At 35.2% G+C, this 17,775-nt stretch overlaps 1 protein-coding gene across 1 annotated transcript; it reads right to left on the bottom strand.

Annotated features, from left to right (window-relative positions):
- Positions 1-3,825: 3,825 nt before the first annotated feature.
- Positions 3,826-11,322, bottom strand: LOC119634924 (cadherin-23). The gene is made up of 15 exons (XM_038029359.1): positions 11,023-11,322; positions 10,787-10,938; positions 10,502-10,720; positions 9,952-10,431; positions 9,285-9,853; positions 8,142-8,937; positions 7,914-8,076; positions 6,953-7,853; positions 6,686-6,870; positions 6,214-6,626; positions 5,897-6,029; positions 4,945-5,842; positions 4,491-4,885; positions 4,262-4,403; positions 3,826-4,144 (listed from the first exon to the last, which is right to left on the bottom strand). Exons 1-15 carry the CDS (start codon positions 11,279-11,281, stop codon positions 3,955-3,957), a joined length of 5,895 nt encoding a protein of 1,964 aa, XP_037885287.1. The 5' UTR covers positions 11,282-11,322; the 3' UTR covers positions 3,826-3,954.
- Between the last annotated feature and the right edge of the window lie 6,453 nt (positions 11,323-17,775).

Raw genomic sequence — 17,775 nt, 5'->3', positions numbered from 1 at the left:
ATATCAAGCTCGAAAAATTCTTGAATTGTTCGATACAGAGTTCTGCTTATATTCAGTTTGTCAACAACTTTGCATTATCGAAAAAGAAGCGTCAGAGACTTTCCACAGATTCTGAATCGACGTAAGCATGTTCTTGCGTTCGCTGCTCCCGGACGCAAAAAGTGAGATATTAATTTCGAATTTGGTAAGAACGACGGAACTTCTTGCATGCAGATTAGTATTCAGCACTGAGCAAAATAGTCAAGGTATACGACTATAGAACAACATAAACTGCGAAAACGTATTTTAAAACAGGAAAAAATTGAGTTATCCGCGTATATGCCGGGGAGGTTTCTAACCGTAGGTGACCGCGTCCACCTAGTACTATCAAGTATCAAACCTTAATTTTGTATCTTTTTTTTTTTGTTTTTTTTGAGCATGAAGATGGTGGACATAAAAGATTCGGCTAGAGTCGTGCGTGATAACCTTATATTCTTCGTGTTTACAATTATGGTTATGGGAACAGGTTAAACTTCCCAATGCGAATGCTGGAAGCGAGTTAGACCCGACTGTTCATATGAGTGTCGATCGCCAGTCAAATGAAAACACAACGCTTCCCTGGAAGAATGAATTTGTTTTCAAAACTTTTTATAAATCTCTATAAAAAGTTTTCACACTTTTTTTTTAAATTATGACTTTCAAAGTATAGAATTTTTGATCAAAAAGTTCAAGGTGTCTAAAAAGTGGAAACTTCTTGAACCTACTAGGTCAACATATTCCACGGACGATGCTGTAGTACCTGCACAAAAATGCAAACAGTTGACCACGCCTACTCAATATTATAGTGTATAAAAAACAAGTTTTTTTTTAATACCATTATAACGCGCAGAAACAACCTTTGAAAGCCTAATCATCTGTCCGTCCGGTCTATTTATTCATCTATCCGTATGGTCAACTATGAAGTATCTGTGATAAATATTCTCCCATTAGCGAAAATGCAAATGAGTTTGAAAGTGATCTAAATTTTTCAAAGGACATGCCCACGAAACTTTTATTTTAAAAATAAAAAAAATCAATCTCGCGCGCGCACTCTATGTTGTAGGGTATGAAAATGCATTTCTTTTACTTTTTTTGTCTTTTTAAGATAGCCGTGATGCGTATAAAAGATTCGGTCACGTCGGAGCATAAATTTCTTACTTGTTTTAGTTTACTTATATTATATCTGTTAATTAATTGAAATTTACATAGCTATTGAACACTACAAAAATTTAAATTGCTCCGAACGAAAGGGAAGGAAGCACATTTTACTAAGATTAATTTAGTTTAGTTGAATTTAGTTTTTTTACTTTTTATTACTAATTTCCTTATATATATTTTTCAAATTTTCCATTACCGTAAAATAAAATCAATTCACAAGCGGAATTTTGAACGAAATTGTGTCTAACAATTATGTTGAAATGTATTTTCACATATTTTACGATTAGAAAAATAAAATAATTAAGAAAATAACATTCGGGTGTGATTGAATTTTTTATACCCACCAAGATGAAGGTTCACCGATAATTACTACTACTGGGATTGGTCGGCTATGCACAGGTTTTCTGTGTCGACTATAAATACCCTCTCCTCTTATTTGAAGATTGAAAATATTCATTAGAAAATTTTTACTTACATCTACAATAGAAGTTCACAAAGAACGCAGCATAAATATTTTAACGATTGTAATTGTTGCCTACTGCTTCTTGATTGATTAACTTATAATATCATAAGTATTATTAGAAAAGTTGATTTAAAATAAGTATCAATTCATTATGTATATATCATTTCTTACATATACAAATATACCCATACAAAAAAATTGGTAAGATTTTTTTTTTTAAATGTTAAAATATTTTAATTTGTAACCAGCTAAGTTTTCATGTGTAAATGTTGTCTTTTTATGTGTGAAATTAAGATAAGATAAAAAAATTGTAAAAAAAAATCTCAAATTTTTTAAGTAAATAGCAGAAAAGTGTATTATGTAACACGACACAAAAAATACAATTAACGTAGGTTATATGTATCTTTTTTTTTTTTTTAAGAAAACTATATAAAAAAAACTTGATTTTGGCAAATTATTATTATTATTTTTTAACATCTTCAAAATTATCAATAAAATAAACTGAGAAAAATTATATTTTTATAAAAAAACAACCAAACACTAAAGACGCTAATAAATATCGACTATTGTTTCATTGCGCTCATTCAAAATCAATCAGAGCAATCAGAACGTAACGTACGAAGCAAAAGAAAAATAAATTCAAGTTTAATGAACTCCATGTTTTCATCATTTACAAGCGGTAAAAATATTCTTTTTTCTATTAAAACTTTTCTGTATTTAGGCTTCGTCCATTGCAAAACCATCAATTAGTCAATTACGATATCAGTCATAATCAAATAAACCGCTAATTCGATTAATAGTTGTGATACGATTTGGCAGCACTGTTTTGTCTCCTAGCATCATTTAAATATTATTCATTTGAAATCATTTGTCGCGTATTTTCTGTTCATCTTGGAGTTGTCTGTTAAAGCTCCAAGTTCCCTTGTAAACCATTATATAATATTTTCTGTTAAATAATCTCGAAAATTTATTAAAGTAAAGGAATTCACAAAAAGACGAAAAATTACTTTATTTACATGATCGATTGGGTTTGTTTGTGAAAGAATTTGCTGAGTTTTGTGTGAAAATAAAAATTGCTGCAAATTAATGAAATTTTGTCAATGGAAACTTGTAAAAAATGTGAAAATGTGTGCGGTTTTTTAGTTTCAAGTTCTCCTTGCGAAAATTTTCCCCGTAGCGAAAAAAAAAGTAGTTTTCATAGTCGCCTAACCGTAAGTGGGTAAAGGTGGACATATAATTTGCGTTAATTTTTTTGTTGCGCCGAAGATTGTCTTAAAATCAATGCTGATTGTGCGCGTTTGGATGAGATTGCCACACCGGGTTGTACAAGCAATGCAGATTGTGTTTTAAGCAATGAGAGATCAGTTATTGAGTGTTTTTTCAGTAAATTAGAAGAACAATATGAGAAAGTAATTAGTGAAAGAGTAAGAATGAAAAAAGCAATATCTTAAGTCATGAGTGATAATTAACAGGAAATTAATGAAAACGTCTTCAAAATAAATATAAACTGATATAATGTCCAGTCGGAAAATAGGTAAGTGATGTTTTATTAAGGGGTATAAATTTTTATACTTTTATCAGCAATTTCGCTAACAAATCTTACATCCGTTTAAATTATGAACCTGTAGGCTCTAAATAGATATTTTAGAGGTTGATGACAGTTCCAAAATGTTCATTTTAGAGCAGAAGCGTACTTTAAAAGTTGATGAGAGTTTTAAAGCGTTTCTTGTTTATATTCACCATTCTACAAAGTGCACATGTGGAAAACTACAAATTGTGTATAATGCCTCAATTTCATAACGCCTGACTAACCGTCCGTCTCAGACTCATAAATGTTCTGGTTAATTTGCGTAGGCAGCTTCCTTTGGCTGCGAACTTGCTAAGAGTCCGAAATTCACATAAAATTTCAATACTTAACTTTTTAAACCCATTTAAATTGTAAATGTGTGGGCTCTAAATAGTTACTTGAGGGATTGATGATAGTCCTAAAGTATCCTTTTTAGAGCAGAACCGTCCAAAAGATCGAAGATCATATAAAAAATGTGTGTAAGAATTACGTTAGTTAAAGGTTCCCAGTTATTGATGGGTCAGTTGACGCCTTTTCGTTGCCTTTAATAAATCTATTCGTTGATTACAGTTCTTTTAATTGTTAATCCAAGAATTTCCCTTAAAGGTTCACAGTGTTCTTCCCTTGCTTGTAATAAAAAGCAAAGTCGACCTTCTTCTTATTTAATTAGTTTTATATTTACATTTACAACGTATGTTAACTTAAAAATTTCAAATACTCATTCGAACGCGATAGTACGAGTCTTGAATCATAATTCAGTGGTTTCTAATTTCTTAGCTAACAAGTGAGCATTATTTGTTAACTTATCGATATGATTGCAAACGTTAAAGTGACGATTTAAATCGTTGGTTTGTTGAAATAATTTTGCACTCGCACAGCCATTATCCTGATTGGCAATCGCCAAAAAGTTATCATCCAAGGAATCGCGATCGCTGCGGCTGTGGAAAGTAAACCCGTAATGTAAAGTAAAAAGTAAAGTAAATCCGAAAAAATGCCAAATAAATACGATTTTTACTCATTAAGTGTTCTTGGGGAGGGTAACTTGTGAAGCTTACCTTAAATTCTCCTCGGTTTTGAACCATTCGTTTTCATATCCTTTCAACCACATCGGATTAGATCCTTGAAGACTGTGCTTATTCGTGTTGGGCACTCGAGTTATAGTCGCCGCAGTGTTTCGCAAAGACAAAGAAGAGTTACCTAAATTTTAATTATTAGGACGGAGCATAAAATTGTCTAAAATTAATGTGTTTCAGTGTTTGAAGTAAAGTAAGAAAAAACGCTTACGGAAAATATTAACTTCAGCTGCCCTCAGTTGTCTTTTATAGTCAGTCCTTTGCGAGATGCATAATATCAAGATAACGACTAATAAAGTGGCCAAAAATAGATTCGTAAATACTAGCCATACAAACATCGCGTTTGCCTGAAGTTCCGATGTCAATAGCTGAGCTTCGGCTGCTTGTGTATCCAAAACATTGAGATCCTTAAATAGTTTATCTAAACTTTCAATATGGCCATCGATTAAATTCAGAACTTCCGCTACTTCATATATAGAATTATCCATTTTACTGACTAAATGCATATACAAATCGGTTTTTGTTTTATCCACCGAGCCGTCCCTGTTCTCATGCACTTTAATCTCGTCTATGTTCACTATAGCAGCCGTGATATTGCTAAGTGTTCTACAAATTGGGGAAAACGAATTCAAAAATAATTTGGCGAAAAAATTTTCAGCGCTTACTCCTTAAATTCATGAACTCTATCTCTTAATTCGTCCGTTTGCAGTCTAAATACAAATCTGACTTTTTGATCCTCCCTTAAGAGATATATAAAAACACGAGCTACATCCTTCATCCCGACGCTGTCGTTAGCCAAAACCATAAAGTCAAAGTAGCCCTTCATATCCTTTTGCGGGTCAAAATTTAATTGTATTTCTCCCGTTTCTCGGTCAACCAGAAATGGCGAGGTCCTGACATTTTCCAAACCCTCCGACAATGTTTGCCGTATTTCGCCAACCTGATAGTAGGTTATTTTAGCATTTTCACCTTCATCCAAATCAGTTGCCTCCACGCGCATAAAACGTGCACCAAAGTCTGCGTTCGTCGTAATGCCGCCAGTAAATATTTTTGATTGAAACTTTGGTGGATTATCGTTGATATCCACGATATGTATCTCAACTTTAACAACTGTACTGTCTGCTTTGAACAACTCTCTAACGGAAGCATTGTTAAAAGCTGCAGCCTCCTCATCCCGAAGAGATCGGATAGTTCGCGAATGTTTATAACGGTTATAAATCTCAGGTTTATACACAGAAGCCTGTTGTGTGCGATAATGTGTTTTCTCCGATTTTTGATCAATTTCAATTTCTATCTTATTTTGCTTGTTTTTTAAAATATTTTCGCCTGAAGTGCAGCTCGTTGAAGCTTTCACATATAAAGAGTAATTTGACTGCAATTCACGATCCAGTTCTTTCGTGGTAACTAAAATATGAGTTTCTGGATCTAAATGAAAATATTCCTCTTCATTGCCGTATATTATGGAGTAACAAACGTGACTTGGTGGATCATCCAAATCATCGGCTTCATCTTTATCTATTGTAGCAGGTAGTTCAACACGTTCCACACCGGGATCGGTGTGCTCTAGATAGATAGCGTTGCAAATAGAGAAACTCTTCAAATGTATTTACAACTCACCTGTGAAGTTAACATAAATTTCGTCTACAATAAATTGCGGTTCATATTCGTTAACTTTGCGTACATAAACGATTAGATCTAAATCTGTAGTCAAAGAAGTCGGTAAACCCTGATCGTAAGCTTCGATACGTATCTATAATGTGAAAAAGGAAATCCATTATTTTACTACTATATGCTACGGTGTGAACCTCGTGTCAGATATGTTCAATTTTGGAAAATTCACAATATGTCTTGTTAATGTGACATATATCATCAGTAACTATTTTCATTTCAAATTAACATAAAAATGTGAACAGAATCAACATTTACAAATGCACCTCATGAATTTTCTGCTTATTGCGATCCAGAGGTTGTTTTATGTACAAATTTCCAGTCTCGCTATCCAGTTCGAAAAGCTTATAACTTCCCAATGGATCCGGTTTTAAGCGGTATTTGATTAAAGCATTCAGGCCAATATCATCATCAGTGGCCAGTACTTGTAACACTAAAGAACCGATGGTTATATTTTCGGGTATTCTCACTGTGCTATTACGCAAAGGTTGTACGAATGTCGGCGCGTGATCATTATAATCGGATATGCAAATATCCAAAGTTTTGCTGATGTAATTAGACGGGACGCCCAAGTCGTGGATTCGGATGAGCATGGAATGATTGCCGTAACGGTTACGTAAAGAGAACCGTGCATATATGTCAGCGGTCCAGGCATCAATTTGTCGCAACTCAAACAGTTCTGAGGGAAAAACTTTATTAAAACTGTCAAGATGTTAAAGAACTACGCGGACTGCTTACCTTCCGTATTGCCTTTAGCTATATGAAACTCTAAACGTCCATTTGGTGTTTGTGGATCATCGTTATCAGATCCTTTAATAGTAACTATCTTCTCATTTAATTCATGATATTCGGTTATAAATACACATTCAGAAAAGTCCTTATCGATCTGTGGAGCATTATCGTTTTCGTCTAAAATAGTTACACTTCAAGATATATGCAAGATATATGCGCATAAGATTAATCATTAAAGAGTTGTTATCTCAAAGAAAATTAAAAAATACTTACAAAACCTGTTTGAAAGCGTTACGACTTTCGCCAGCTGAGAAACCAAATTGATAATTGTCCCAAGCTTCTATAACTAACATATAGAAGTCTTTCGTTTCTCGATCCAGTTTGTCAACTACACTCAAAACTCCGGTGTCGGCGTCTATGGAGAATTTGCCCTGAGAACTTATACGATCCAAAAGGAAAGTAATTTTGCCAAAATCGCCGGAATCAGAGTCACCCGCATATACGGTTCCAACTCTCGTACCGATATTGGCCGATTCGCTAATTGTGTAATTCTTGGAGCCGCTTAAAAAATAAGGATTATTATCATTTTCATCAAGTACCGTTACGTAGATATCTACTAAAGTCGATCGTGGAGGCAAGCCCGAATCTGTGGCTCGTATAGAAAAGTTTAACCATTGAAATTGTTCATGATCGATTTTACTCCCTACCACCAGCTCTCCGCTTTGTGCGTTCAGATGTACTAATTGAGTAATCAAGGGATTGCCCTCTAAACTGTAAGTTATTGTACGATTTTTATCGTTGTCGTAAGCATTAAGCTGAGCAATTTGGACCCCGTTTTTACTATTCTCAGCGATGGATCGTTTGTAGAATGGTTCCTTAAACTTTGGATTGTTATCGTTCTCATCCAGGATATGTAAGCTTAAAATACCTTCGGCTAATTGTTGGCCGTTGGCTGCCGCCAAATCTTCCACCATTATAGCCAATTTAATGTGTTCCACCTTCTCACGATCTATTAATTTTGCGGTTTGCAAGCGGCCATTGATCGGATCTAAATCAAAAACTGACACATAATCATATTCGCTTTGTTGTATAAAGATCCCGTCCTCATTTCTTGCTTCTGAGTTGCGGGCGTTGATTTTATATCGCAATATTGGATTCTCGTCTAGGTCATAAGCTTAAATGAGAGATAATACGTTAGAGATATTTCCATGTAAAACAAAACAACGAAAAACACCTTGAATACGATAGAGTTCGGTGCCTACAGCAACATTTTCACCGGTGCGCAAAAGCGGTAATTCACCTAAAACAGGCACTTTGTTGTTGACGTCTTTAATTGTGATATTGATGGTGGCAGAGTTCATTAATTGCGAGTTGCCGATGCCGCCGTCAATCGCTAACTGAAAGAATTTTTTTTTCGATAATCGTTCTAAAAAATAAAAGTTGTCCGCAGGTTATCACTTACCACTGTTATGGTGTAGTGGGTGGTTTTCGCTTCCGTTAAATCGGGATCTAAGCTCGCTCCATGAGCAACTGATAGCACTCCAGTTTCCGAATTAATGACAAATTTGTCACCAGCCCCCGCTTGAATACGATAGACGATTACATTATTTGGAGCAGAGCCGTCTCGGTCTATAGCCGAAACTTGCAGTATCGAACTACCACTCGGTAAATCCTCGACTATACTTCTTGAGTAGAACTTCTTTTGAAATATTGGTGGATTGTCGTTGATGTCCTTTACGTATATCATAACAGGTACGACCGTCGACAGCATCGGTATACCGGAGTCACGTGCCCTCACCAGTAAATGCGTTTCTAATAATCCTTCACCCATTATACGGCTCTGCCGGCTTTTATGCTCAACCAATTCTTCGTAATCGAAGGCTTTCAAAAGTTTTATCGAACCTTTGACTGGATCGATGTAGAAATGCGACATGTACATCCCTTCAACAATTTCATAAGTAATTTGACTATTTTCAGTATCATTTAAGTCTATATCACGAGACTCCAACTGCAAAGGATGTTCAAAATCACGTTTATTTTCGAATAGAGTTGTTTCGTATTGTCTATGCAAAAATATTGGAGCATTATCGTTAACGTCCTCTATATTTATAATTAATTGGGCGGTATTACGATTGCCATTGCCCAAATTATCAATAGCTTCCACAGTTAGGTAATGTTGACTCATAAACTCTCTATCGAATGCTGAGCCGCCCGCTTTTTTAACTGTTATCACACCAGTTATAGGGTCCAAATGTAATCTGTAATAGCACAGTTGAGAAGAAATGAAGACAAAATGAATGAATGAATGAAAAGGAAATAGGCGTCGGTACGTTAACACCAGGGCAAAGCGAACCTTTCATTTGAAACTCTTCAATTTTCATATTTTAACAAAATTCGCGTAAGATACACGAAAAAAGATTTTTGCACGTCTACATTTAATTCAAATAAAATGTTTTTAATGGACAGACAGCAGACTAAGCAAAATGTAGGCAATGCTTTCTTCGTGCAGGAACATATCAATGTCCTTGCCATCCGTTATGGTTTCAGGAGAGAAGGCATTATGCTAATAATGTTGAAAATGCGTTAAAAGGAATTTTTTACTTACAAGTGTGCGACACCTCCCCTTAGGTGTCGGTAACGTATACCGCATGTACCAAAATCTTGAGAATCCTTGTCTGTTGCTTGTATTTTAATAATTGCTGTACCAATTTCGCTATTTTCCATTAAAGACACGCTGTAAATGGCGTGTGAAAATTCGGGAAAATTGTCATTTTGATCGCGTATAGTTATTTGCACGTGAGCCGAACTATACCGAGTCGGTTCGTCCATTTCTCGAGCAAATATAGTGAAATTAATTTCTTTCATGATTTCAAAATCCAAAGCTTTCGAGTTTTTCACTCTTAACATAAAATTGGCTTCGTTAACCGCTACAGCCGGTACAATCTCGAAAAGATCGTTTTGTGGATCCAAAAATAAACGGAACGTACCATTATTGCCTACATCATGATCGTGTATAAAATTTTTAGCCTCGGCATCTAAAAAATTAAGAGGTGTATTCGCCTGTGAATTCTCATTGATTTCACACCGATAGAAGCTTTGTCCAAAAGTGGGTATTTCGTCATTCACATCGGATATAATAACGGTTACTTCGGTTCTAACCTGAGATGAGGGCAACTGAGGTGGAAAAGTTGTTCCAGTTACTCCAGAAAATTCGTGACCCTGAATTAGACGAATTATTATTACATTTTCTTGATGTTATCTTCGAACACAACCTTTATAAGTTCGCTGGCGGTAATTTTCAATATATAAGCACCGTCGACCTGATTGTTGATATTCTCCCGATCCAGCAATTGTGTTGTATAAATCCAGCCCGTATAGCGTTCAATAGCAAATAATTCGTTATCTTCCAATTCATATACTATAGGATTATTTATGCCGCGATCTCCGTCGATACATAGCACCCGCATAACTTTCGTGCCAACAGCGGCGTCTTCAGGTATTCGTGCGACAGGTTGAACTTTAACGAATTCGGGCGGTTGATCTTCTATATCTTTTATTTTGATTAATATGGCGGCTGTGCCCGTGTTAACAGGGCCATAATTGGCGCGATCTATCGCTAATATTCGTAATTGATATAAACTTTTGCTTTCATAATCTAAAGCACCTGTCAACCTCAATATACCTTTTCCCTGATAAGTACTAATCGCAAAGACATCATTATCACCTTCCAATTCTTGCAGGTAATAAACTACCTGAAATTAGACAATTTCCCTAAAAGTGTGAAGTACAAAGAAAAGCGTTTTCTACGCTTTCGTTTTTTACCTGACCGTAGGCCCCCTCGTCTGCATCTACTGCCTCGAGAGCAGTAAGTATATCCGGCTGAGAGTCCTCAGGTATTTCGATAGTGCTTTGGTAGGGTAAAAATACTGGGGAATTATCATTGATGTCTTCTACTAACAAAAGGAAACTTTGCGTTACATAATTGTAATCGTTGAAATGGTTATCACTTAAAGTTAAAACTATAGAGTATTCATCCTGCGTCTGTAAAGGCGAAAGAGAGACGAGCGCTTGTCATAGTTTGCTTTTATATATAGGGGAAAAAAGTACCTCTCTATCCAATTCTTTGGCTAAGTAAACTAGGGCTTCAGTAGTGCCATTATTTTCAATGCGTATCACGCCACTATCTGCTGTTGCCCGCTTATCGAAGGTCAAAGTATCATTGTCAGGATCATAACCTTTCAAGGTGTAAATGAGATTACCTTTGCATAAAAAACAAAGAACGAAGAAGAGCGTTTAAAAAGTTTACCCACGAGAAAAATTTACGAGATTTATGCATAACTCACCGACTTGCGTCTCTGGACTTTCTTTCAAGCGCAAAACTATTTCCGACTGACCGTCCGTAACAAATCTGGGAGGTTTATTGCTGTAGGCTGAGGTGATAATGGTTATTATCACTGAAAACATAAGCACTGACTGCATTCGTTCCCACGTTGAACACTTGTCGCTTTTTAAACGTACTCTGTGTCGCTTTGTATCAGGCACCAAGGTATGAGGTAATTTTTTACAACTTTCAAGTTCTCGCACTTCGTATGAATCCATCATATAATAAATAAAAGTTTTTCGAGGTAATGTATAAGAATAAGAATGTAACATGTTTCTCTTTAATTTCCTGAAATGATATGAAAAACGAAAAGCTATTAAAATACATACCTACGAACGAATTACAAGAAAAAATCGAGATATAAATCGAAAATTCTATTTCTAGTTCTTCTCAAGTTACGATCATCTACTCCCACCAAAACTCCCCTGTCAAGTTTCGAAATATCCTAAACCGATTACCGAACATGAAAATAATCACGAAAAAACATACGTAAATGCATATATATATCAAGCAACTAAGAAAATCATAATCAGTTGTGATCGAATCTTTTATACCCATCACGGCTAGCGGTGAAAAAGGAGAAAAACTAAATTTTTCTATTTTTTAGAGTAAAAGTTGAGATTTATATCGTGGATGCGTTTTTGCTTATAAGTAACGAGCAAAAGGCACGGAAAGCAAAGATGTGCAGAGTTCTTATTGCATAGGCGGGTGGCCGTGTCCTCTAACCGGTTTAAATCATTTTCCCATTCTCTTGGAGGCGATATCTTTATTTTTGCGACTGGAAGAAAGTTTAGCACAGATACTACACTGTTGGGCAGTCAGCTGGATGAACCGACAAACAAACAAACATGCACTCCGAAGCTCCGACACATGCAAGGAACATGTATACCTGATGGGGTTTTTGAAGGTTGTTTTCGCGCATTCTAAAGGCATTTTAATACACCATAACAATGGCTAAGCGTCCTCAACTTCTCCCATGAATACAACTCTGTTCACTGACTGCAGGATACAAGAATTAGAAGGCGCCGCCAAAAAGTACGAGACTCTAAGTTGATAAATGTACGTTATATGTGATATACTATGGATCAGACAATCAGGCAATATGAATCATTTCCTTTTTCCTGGTTAGGTCTATGTAACAGAGCTCGTGAAGCTTTCCCTCACTTAGTACTTGTGTACCAACTAATCGTGGTTGTCGCAAAATTCAGCTTAAACCGTTTATAAGTACGGTCATGCATGCTCCGTATACGACTTCCCTTTAAAGTGTTACGCGCTGTCTTCATAATATAAAACTTGAATTTGCTACTCGTGGTGCGTTGTATTTGTATGAGATTTCCGTCAGCGTTAGTTGTGTTGTTGTTTCCTACTTTCAAAGTTTGCTTTTAATGGTTAATTTTACTATTGCGACTGTAAAGAAACGCATGTTTCAGACGCTTATTCTTAGAATTTCGTCAAGCGTTACAGTTACACTCCATGTATGAAGCAAGTATGAGAAGATTACTATAATTTCTTTTGATGTTAATTAAAAAGCATTTTAGAGGACATATGTATTTTGACGGCAATATTTCAAGAGCATAACTAATTTACGAAATAAGTAACAAATCATCATGTCACGCAATATGTTTAGAAAAATGTTTTAGAAATGTACTCATTCCCGATCCATACTATAGATAGCGTGTTAAAAAATTCTTAAAAATTGCTTGACCATATCGGATAAGGGGCGAGACACTATGATTGTATGTGCACTATGAATAACTGCGTAAACTAAATTTCGCGTTCATTTGGCTGACTATATTTGAGATTCGATAACGTTGTCACACGCACTGCCATTGACGAATCTCACAAATATGTGAGCAGCGGTTTCTCCGAAATAGATTCACGGATTCGAAAGTTGTGTAGACGAAAGTATGAGGAAAGTGCTGAGGTATTTTCGAGAGCGTGTATGCGGGCAGATAGTAAACATTTTTTAAACTTTGCTTCTTAATCGCTTAAGAAATATTTTTGCCAAATTGTAGATACTTGGCGTCCGTTAAGCGACTGTGACATCCTTGATCCTTTTGTAAGTAATTAAAAGTCTTCTCATATAAATGAAAATAACTGCAAAATTTGGAACTATTCTCTTTAAGCTCGAACATTGAAAAATTTCTAAACGATTTACTCGGTAGCTTCAGGGTTAAATGAGGGAGTGCTCGAGAAAAAAGAAAAAAAGAGCTATTTGCATCTCACTAATACAACGTTGCATAACAATACGATTAAGAAAGCGATGACTCAAACTAAGAGAAAGCCTTCTCGGTAGATTGCTACGCCTGGAATAGTACGAAGAATACGCTTCGGTGCAAGCCAAGTGGACGCCTTACTTAACATATAAAAATTATATCATTCGAATTGTACAATAAACTATTGCTAACATGAGTGTGTTTGTGTGTGTGTGTGCACATATTAAAAAACTCGCACAAATGCAAAGCAATGTTTATGTTTATTTTCTGAAATTTTCTCACATCAATACAATCGGTATAATAGGGTAACTAAACGCACACACATACCCAGGCACGCATGCACTTATATAAACCTATATGAGTATCAATGAAAGGTAATTGCTATGTTCAGTACTTGCAGGCTGCATATGAACTCAAAATTAAATAAATGCAATCGTAATAATTTAGCAATAATTTAATTTAATCGCGTGAAAAGTTCGATTTTGCGATAAAAATGTAAAAACTTGTGCACTTACACCACCAACATCAAGCAACATCAAAACAGTCAAATCATTGAAGAGATGTCATAACTGTCTTTTTTCTTTAATAATTCATTGCACACTGCACGTTCAAAACGAACGAGTCGGCATAAAGCATCTTTTTCACGTGCACCTATTCGTTTTCATTGTGTGTGGAAACTTTTCGTCACACGGCTATAAAGAAATATTTGACATTTTCTTACATAAGCCAAATGAGAGAAATTTTGCAAATTTTACATCACTTGCTTGGCAAAAAACGATAAAATTGCAAACAAGAAAATATCTTCCACTATTTTATTGAACTCTTTAAAAAATAGTGATTGAGTGAATAAAATAAGACATGTATTATTTTTTATTAATTATCATCCATAAGAAGCTACACGAATGTACGTATGCAACGCGTCTGCAATATTTGCATGCTTGCAACATAAAGAGAAACACATTTTAATTAATTTACCATTTTTATCATTTTCGAAAAGAGGCAAGCGACAAGGAATTTTTTAAATTTGGATGAAATTGAATTCGAAATGGGGAGGCAAGTGGGAAACATAAACTACATGCATACAAATCTTATCTTCAGGTTTTGAAACCTTATTATTATTATTAAAATGGAGACTAAAGGAGTAAATTCTGTTCCGAATGCGATTAACTCTTCTAATAAAGGAGAAGCTTAGCCAGTGCTTCATTGAAATGTTGAAAACTTATACTATTAGAAAAAAAGTAAGAACACATCCTACTCTACCCTACAATGAATCATATATCGACTTTTTAAAATAGATTGTTATATGGCAACTGGTGCAATCCGAACCATTTTCAATAGCGTTCGTCCTGAAACCAAAACAAAATATCTCAAAAATTGTTGCCTGTACGTTGAACACAAGAAAACGAAGCAGACAGACAGACCGACAAGCTTAGTTCGATGTAAAAAGTGATTCTGAATCGAACGGAAAACTAACAAAGGCCAGGTCTACCATAAAGAAATGCAAAAGTGCTTACAACATTTTAAAAGGTGTTCAGAAAATCATAAGCATTTTATACAGACTTTTATTCCGGTTATTCAAGACGTCTGAGCGTTGCTTTAATTTTACAACATGTAATCACGGCTCGTTTTGGAACTGTAACTTTTAAAGCCACAAAACTGTTGTGAGAGGTTCGATATGGTTAGAACTTATTGTAATACGATTAATTATTTAGGAGATGCCCCCTATATGCGTAAGGGGAAAATAAAGCGTAGCTGCTGCTGATAAGTCAAGTCCAGATAGTAGAGAGCAAAAATTTAACGTTTCGATTAACCAATTAATTAACTGTTTATGACGAGCATATGTTTCATGATCCAAACTAATTGCATGTTCTAATCCGTGTTTAACGAGCATGCTCGTCATCGCTAAAGAAGTCAAAACAGTTAACTGATTGAAGCACTAGGCATGACGCCGTGACACTATCCGGCTGAAAAACTGCATATAGAAGAAGAAGATTTCTGATAATCTTTCTTCGATTCATTTTAACTGGACTAGCGAGATGATCTGAGAATTCGTATATACCGTAGCGTAATAGAGGTGTTAAATTTGCATATTCCCATCTGCTGGAATAAATGTATTTTAGAAAGAAACATTCTCAAGTTATATAACAGAAACATTCTCAAGTAATAATAACAGAAATTCCCCGTTTTTACGGAATTATTCCAGTTCCCCATTTTCATAGGCGGGTTCTTTGCTTTTAAATCATGTTCAGCGGTCCAGATATCATAAATGACAAACTTTGTTTGTTAGGGGGTATTCAACCTAAATTCTTACGCTTGGCGTCTGTGACACACATATATATATATATATGTTTGGATATCGTCAACGAAGCGAAAAAGTTGCATTTTTGTAAGGAAAAGAACATTTGCTTAATTTGCAAAATTTGATGCATAGTTTTTCGGAAATCGAAGCAAAACTTGGGAAATAGAAGGAAAACGTTCTCCACAATTACTTTCGATGCATGTGGGTGTACACTCTATATATGCACGTGGGAAACGAAATTGCTCGGTACGAAACTTTTATGTCAGTTTCAAATTCCGGTTCCTCGTCAAAATGCAATTCTTTCATATGCGTATTGTTTCATTAATTCTTTCATAACTATACGGCAAGATTGCCGATAGTGGTTATTGCTCTCTCGCTTTTATCACTTAATTTAATGGCATAATCTATCGTTATAGCTTCTTTTTTGTGTGTATTTAACAATTCAAGTTCAACGTGTCATGTAATATGTAAATAAAAGAGAAACAAAAACTAAAAAAAAAAAAAAAAGAAACCAAAATAATAAATAATTCAAAAAGAAAATTTGTTTATATTAACAACATAACGTGGACGGCAGCATTTATGAACGCTACAATCGACTTAGAAGTCCACTCTCTGCGATAAGCAATAAGTGATTTTATTAGTTCATCGACATCCACATAAACGAAGTATTCGCAGACAGTCCGTCCCGGCTTACAACATTAATGCTCTGTTTCAAAATCATACGTAAAGGCCGTTGCACTTGTGAGTTATTTGTTCAGTGACCAACTTAATATGACGTCCAACCTTACTGTGCCAGAAGCAGTCAATGTAAATAAAACAGATATGTGTACTTAAACATATATTCAGAGTTGTGGAAAAATGGTTCGTCGCGCTACAATGATTTTCATATCCACCACTATATTCGTCGTATATTAATTTTGTTATCCAACATGTCCAATCTGTATTATATTTGGGAAAAGAGCTGGGAAGAGACGACGTCTCCTAGTACTTATGTTAACTTTTGAATTTCTTTGGCAAACAGAATCTTTAAAAGTCAAATAAAAAAAATAATAATAATAATAAAAAAAAATAGGAGTCGGAAAGGGGAACTAGATAAGTGGATCGTGTAAGAGGTAGAGCGTGCTCAAGGTTCGCTTCGGGATGTCCTAGTAGACCCTCTTCAGGTATTCACTTTATTCAACGAATTCCATAATGCACCACCACCACCAGAGTTAAACACGAACACTTACACCTACAAACACGTACAACTTCAACCACGAATAATCATTTGTTACACTTGACATATTTTAACATTTTTTCTCCTTTTTTTTTAACACTTTCGCATAATTAGTGTATCAGCATTCCTCGGCTGGATAGTTGCTTTGTATTTATTAATACATTTTTTCAATATTCACATCATTTGCACCGATAATGTTAAGTAAATATGTACTTTGCATAAAATATTCACCGTAAAATTAATTTCTCTTCGTTGTGCAATATTCACTTAAACATAACATAAATATCCTGCAAACTGCAAGTAATGTTATTTACATTACTACGTAAATATCCAAAGAAATATCAGAATATTATAATCTTCCAAACGGCTTAAATTTCCCGCAGAGAATGGTAATGCAATCGTAATTATGAGGCAGGGGCCGAGTTGTAGGCAAAGGATATCGACTAACAATTCAATGGTCGTTGGTTTCAATGTCAATTGCAATAGTCTTAGAGGCAAGCGCTTTACGACTTTAGTCTTCGAATTCGTTTATCTGGGTCAATTAATAATAATAATAATAATAATAGAAGAAGTTCATTCCGGTGTTGTGACCGGTCACAAGTCGTATAAGAACGCGATGCGTATAGTAGTTATGATTTTTTTTTTTTTTGATTTCGTATCAATACAGGTAGGTATTCCAAGGATATGGTCGCACACAGGAAACTCTCCAATAATTGCAATATAATTTCCGTGAAGTTACCCGCAAGTCGGCTATAGGTTCCATACGTTTCACGTTCGGGACCAAACTCTACTTTCGACTCTAAATCCCGGGCATATTCGTCCTTGATCTGCAACACGTCTCAACTGTCTATGTTAATTTTTCGTGAACAGGAGAATGCCACACGAACAAGAGGACGGACTGACATGGCTTAATTATCAAGATAAGACGTAAGCATTATTGTTATACCCTGAATAAGGTCTCATGGATTCTTAAGCTAATAAGGA

This window comes from Glossina fuscipes, unplaced genomic scaffold, assembly GCF_014805625.2.
Source record: "Glossina fuscipes isolate IAEA_lab_2018 unplaced genomic scaffold, Yale_Gfus_2 3, whole genome shotgun sequence".
Classification (NCBI taxonomy): Eukaryota; Metazoa; Arthropoda; class Insecta; order Diptera; family Glossinidae; genus Glossina; species Glossina fuscipes.
This window is presented reverse-complemented; position numbering and strand designations above follow the sequence as displayed.

Excerpts from the sequence above, each read along its gene's own strand:
- LOC119634924 (XM_038029359.1), bottom strand. The coding sequence starts at position 11,281 with ATGATGGATTCATACGAAGTGCGAGAACTTGAAAGTTGTAAAAAATTA. Across the intron at positions 6,871-6,952 it reads AACGCTTTCAAACAGGTTTT|TGTAACTATTTTAGACGAAA; the intron begins GTAAGTATTTTT and ends TATATCTTGAAG. Across the intron at positions 4,404-4,490 it reads AGCTGAAGTTAATATTTTCC|GTAACTCTTCTTTGTCTTTG; the intron begins GTAAGCGTTTTT and ends ATTAAAATTTAG.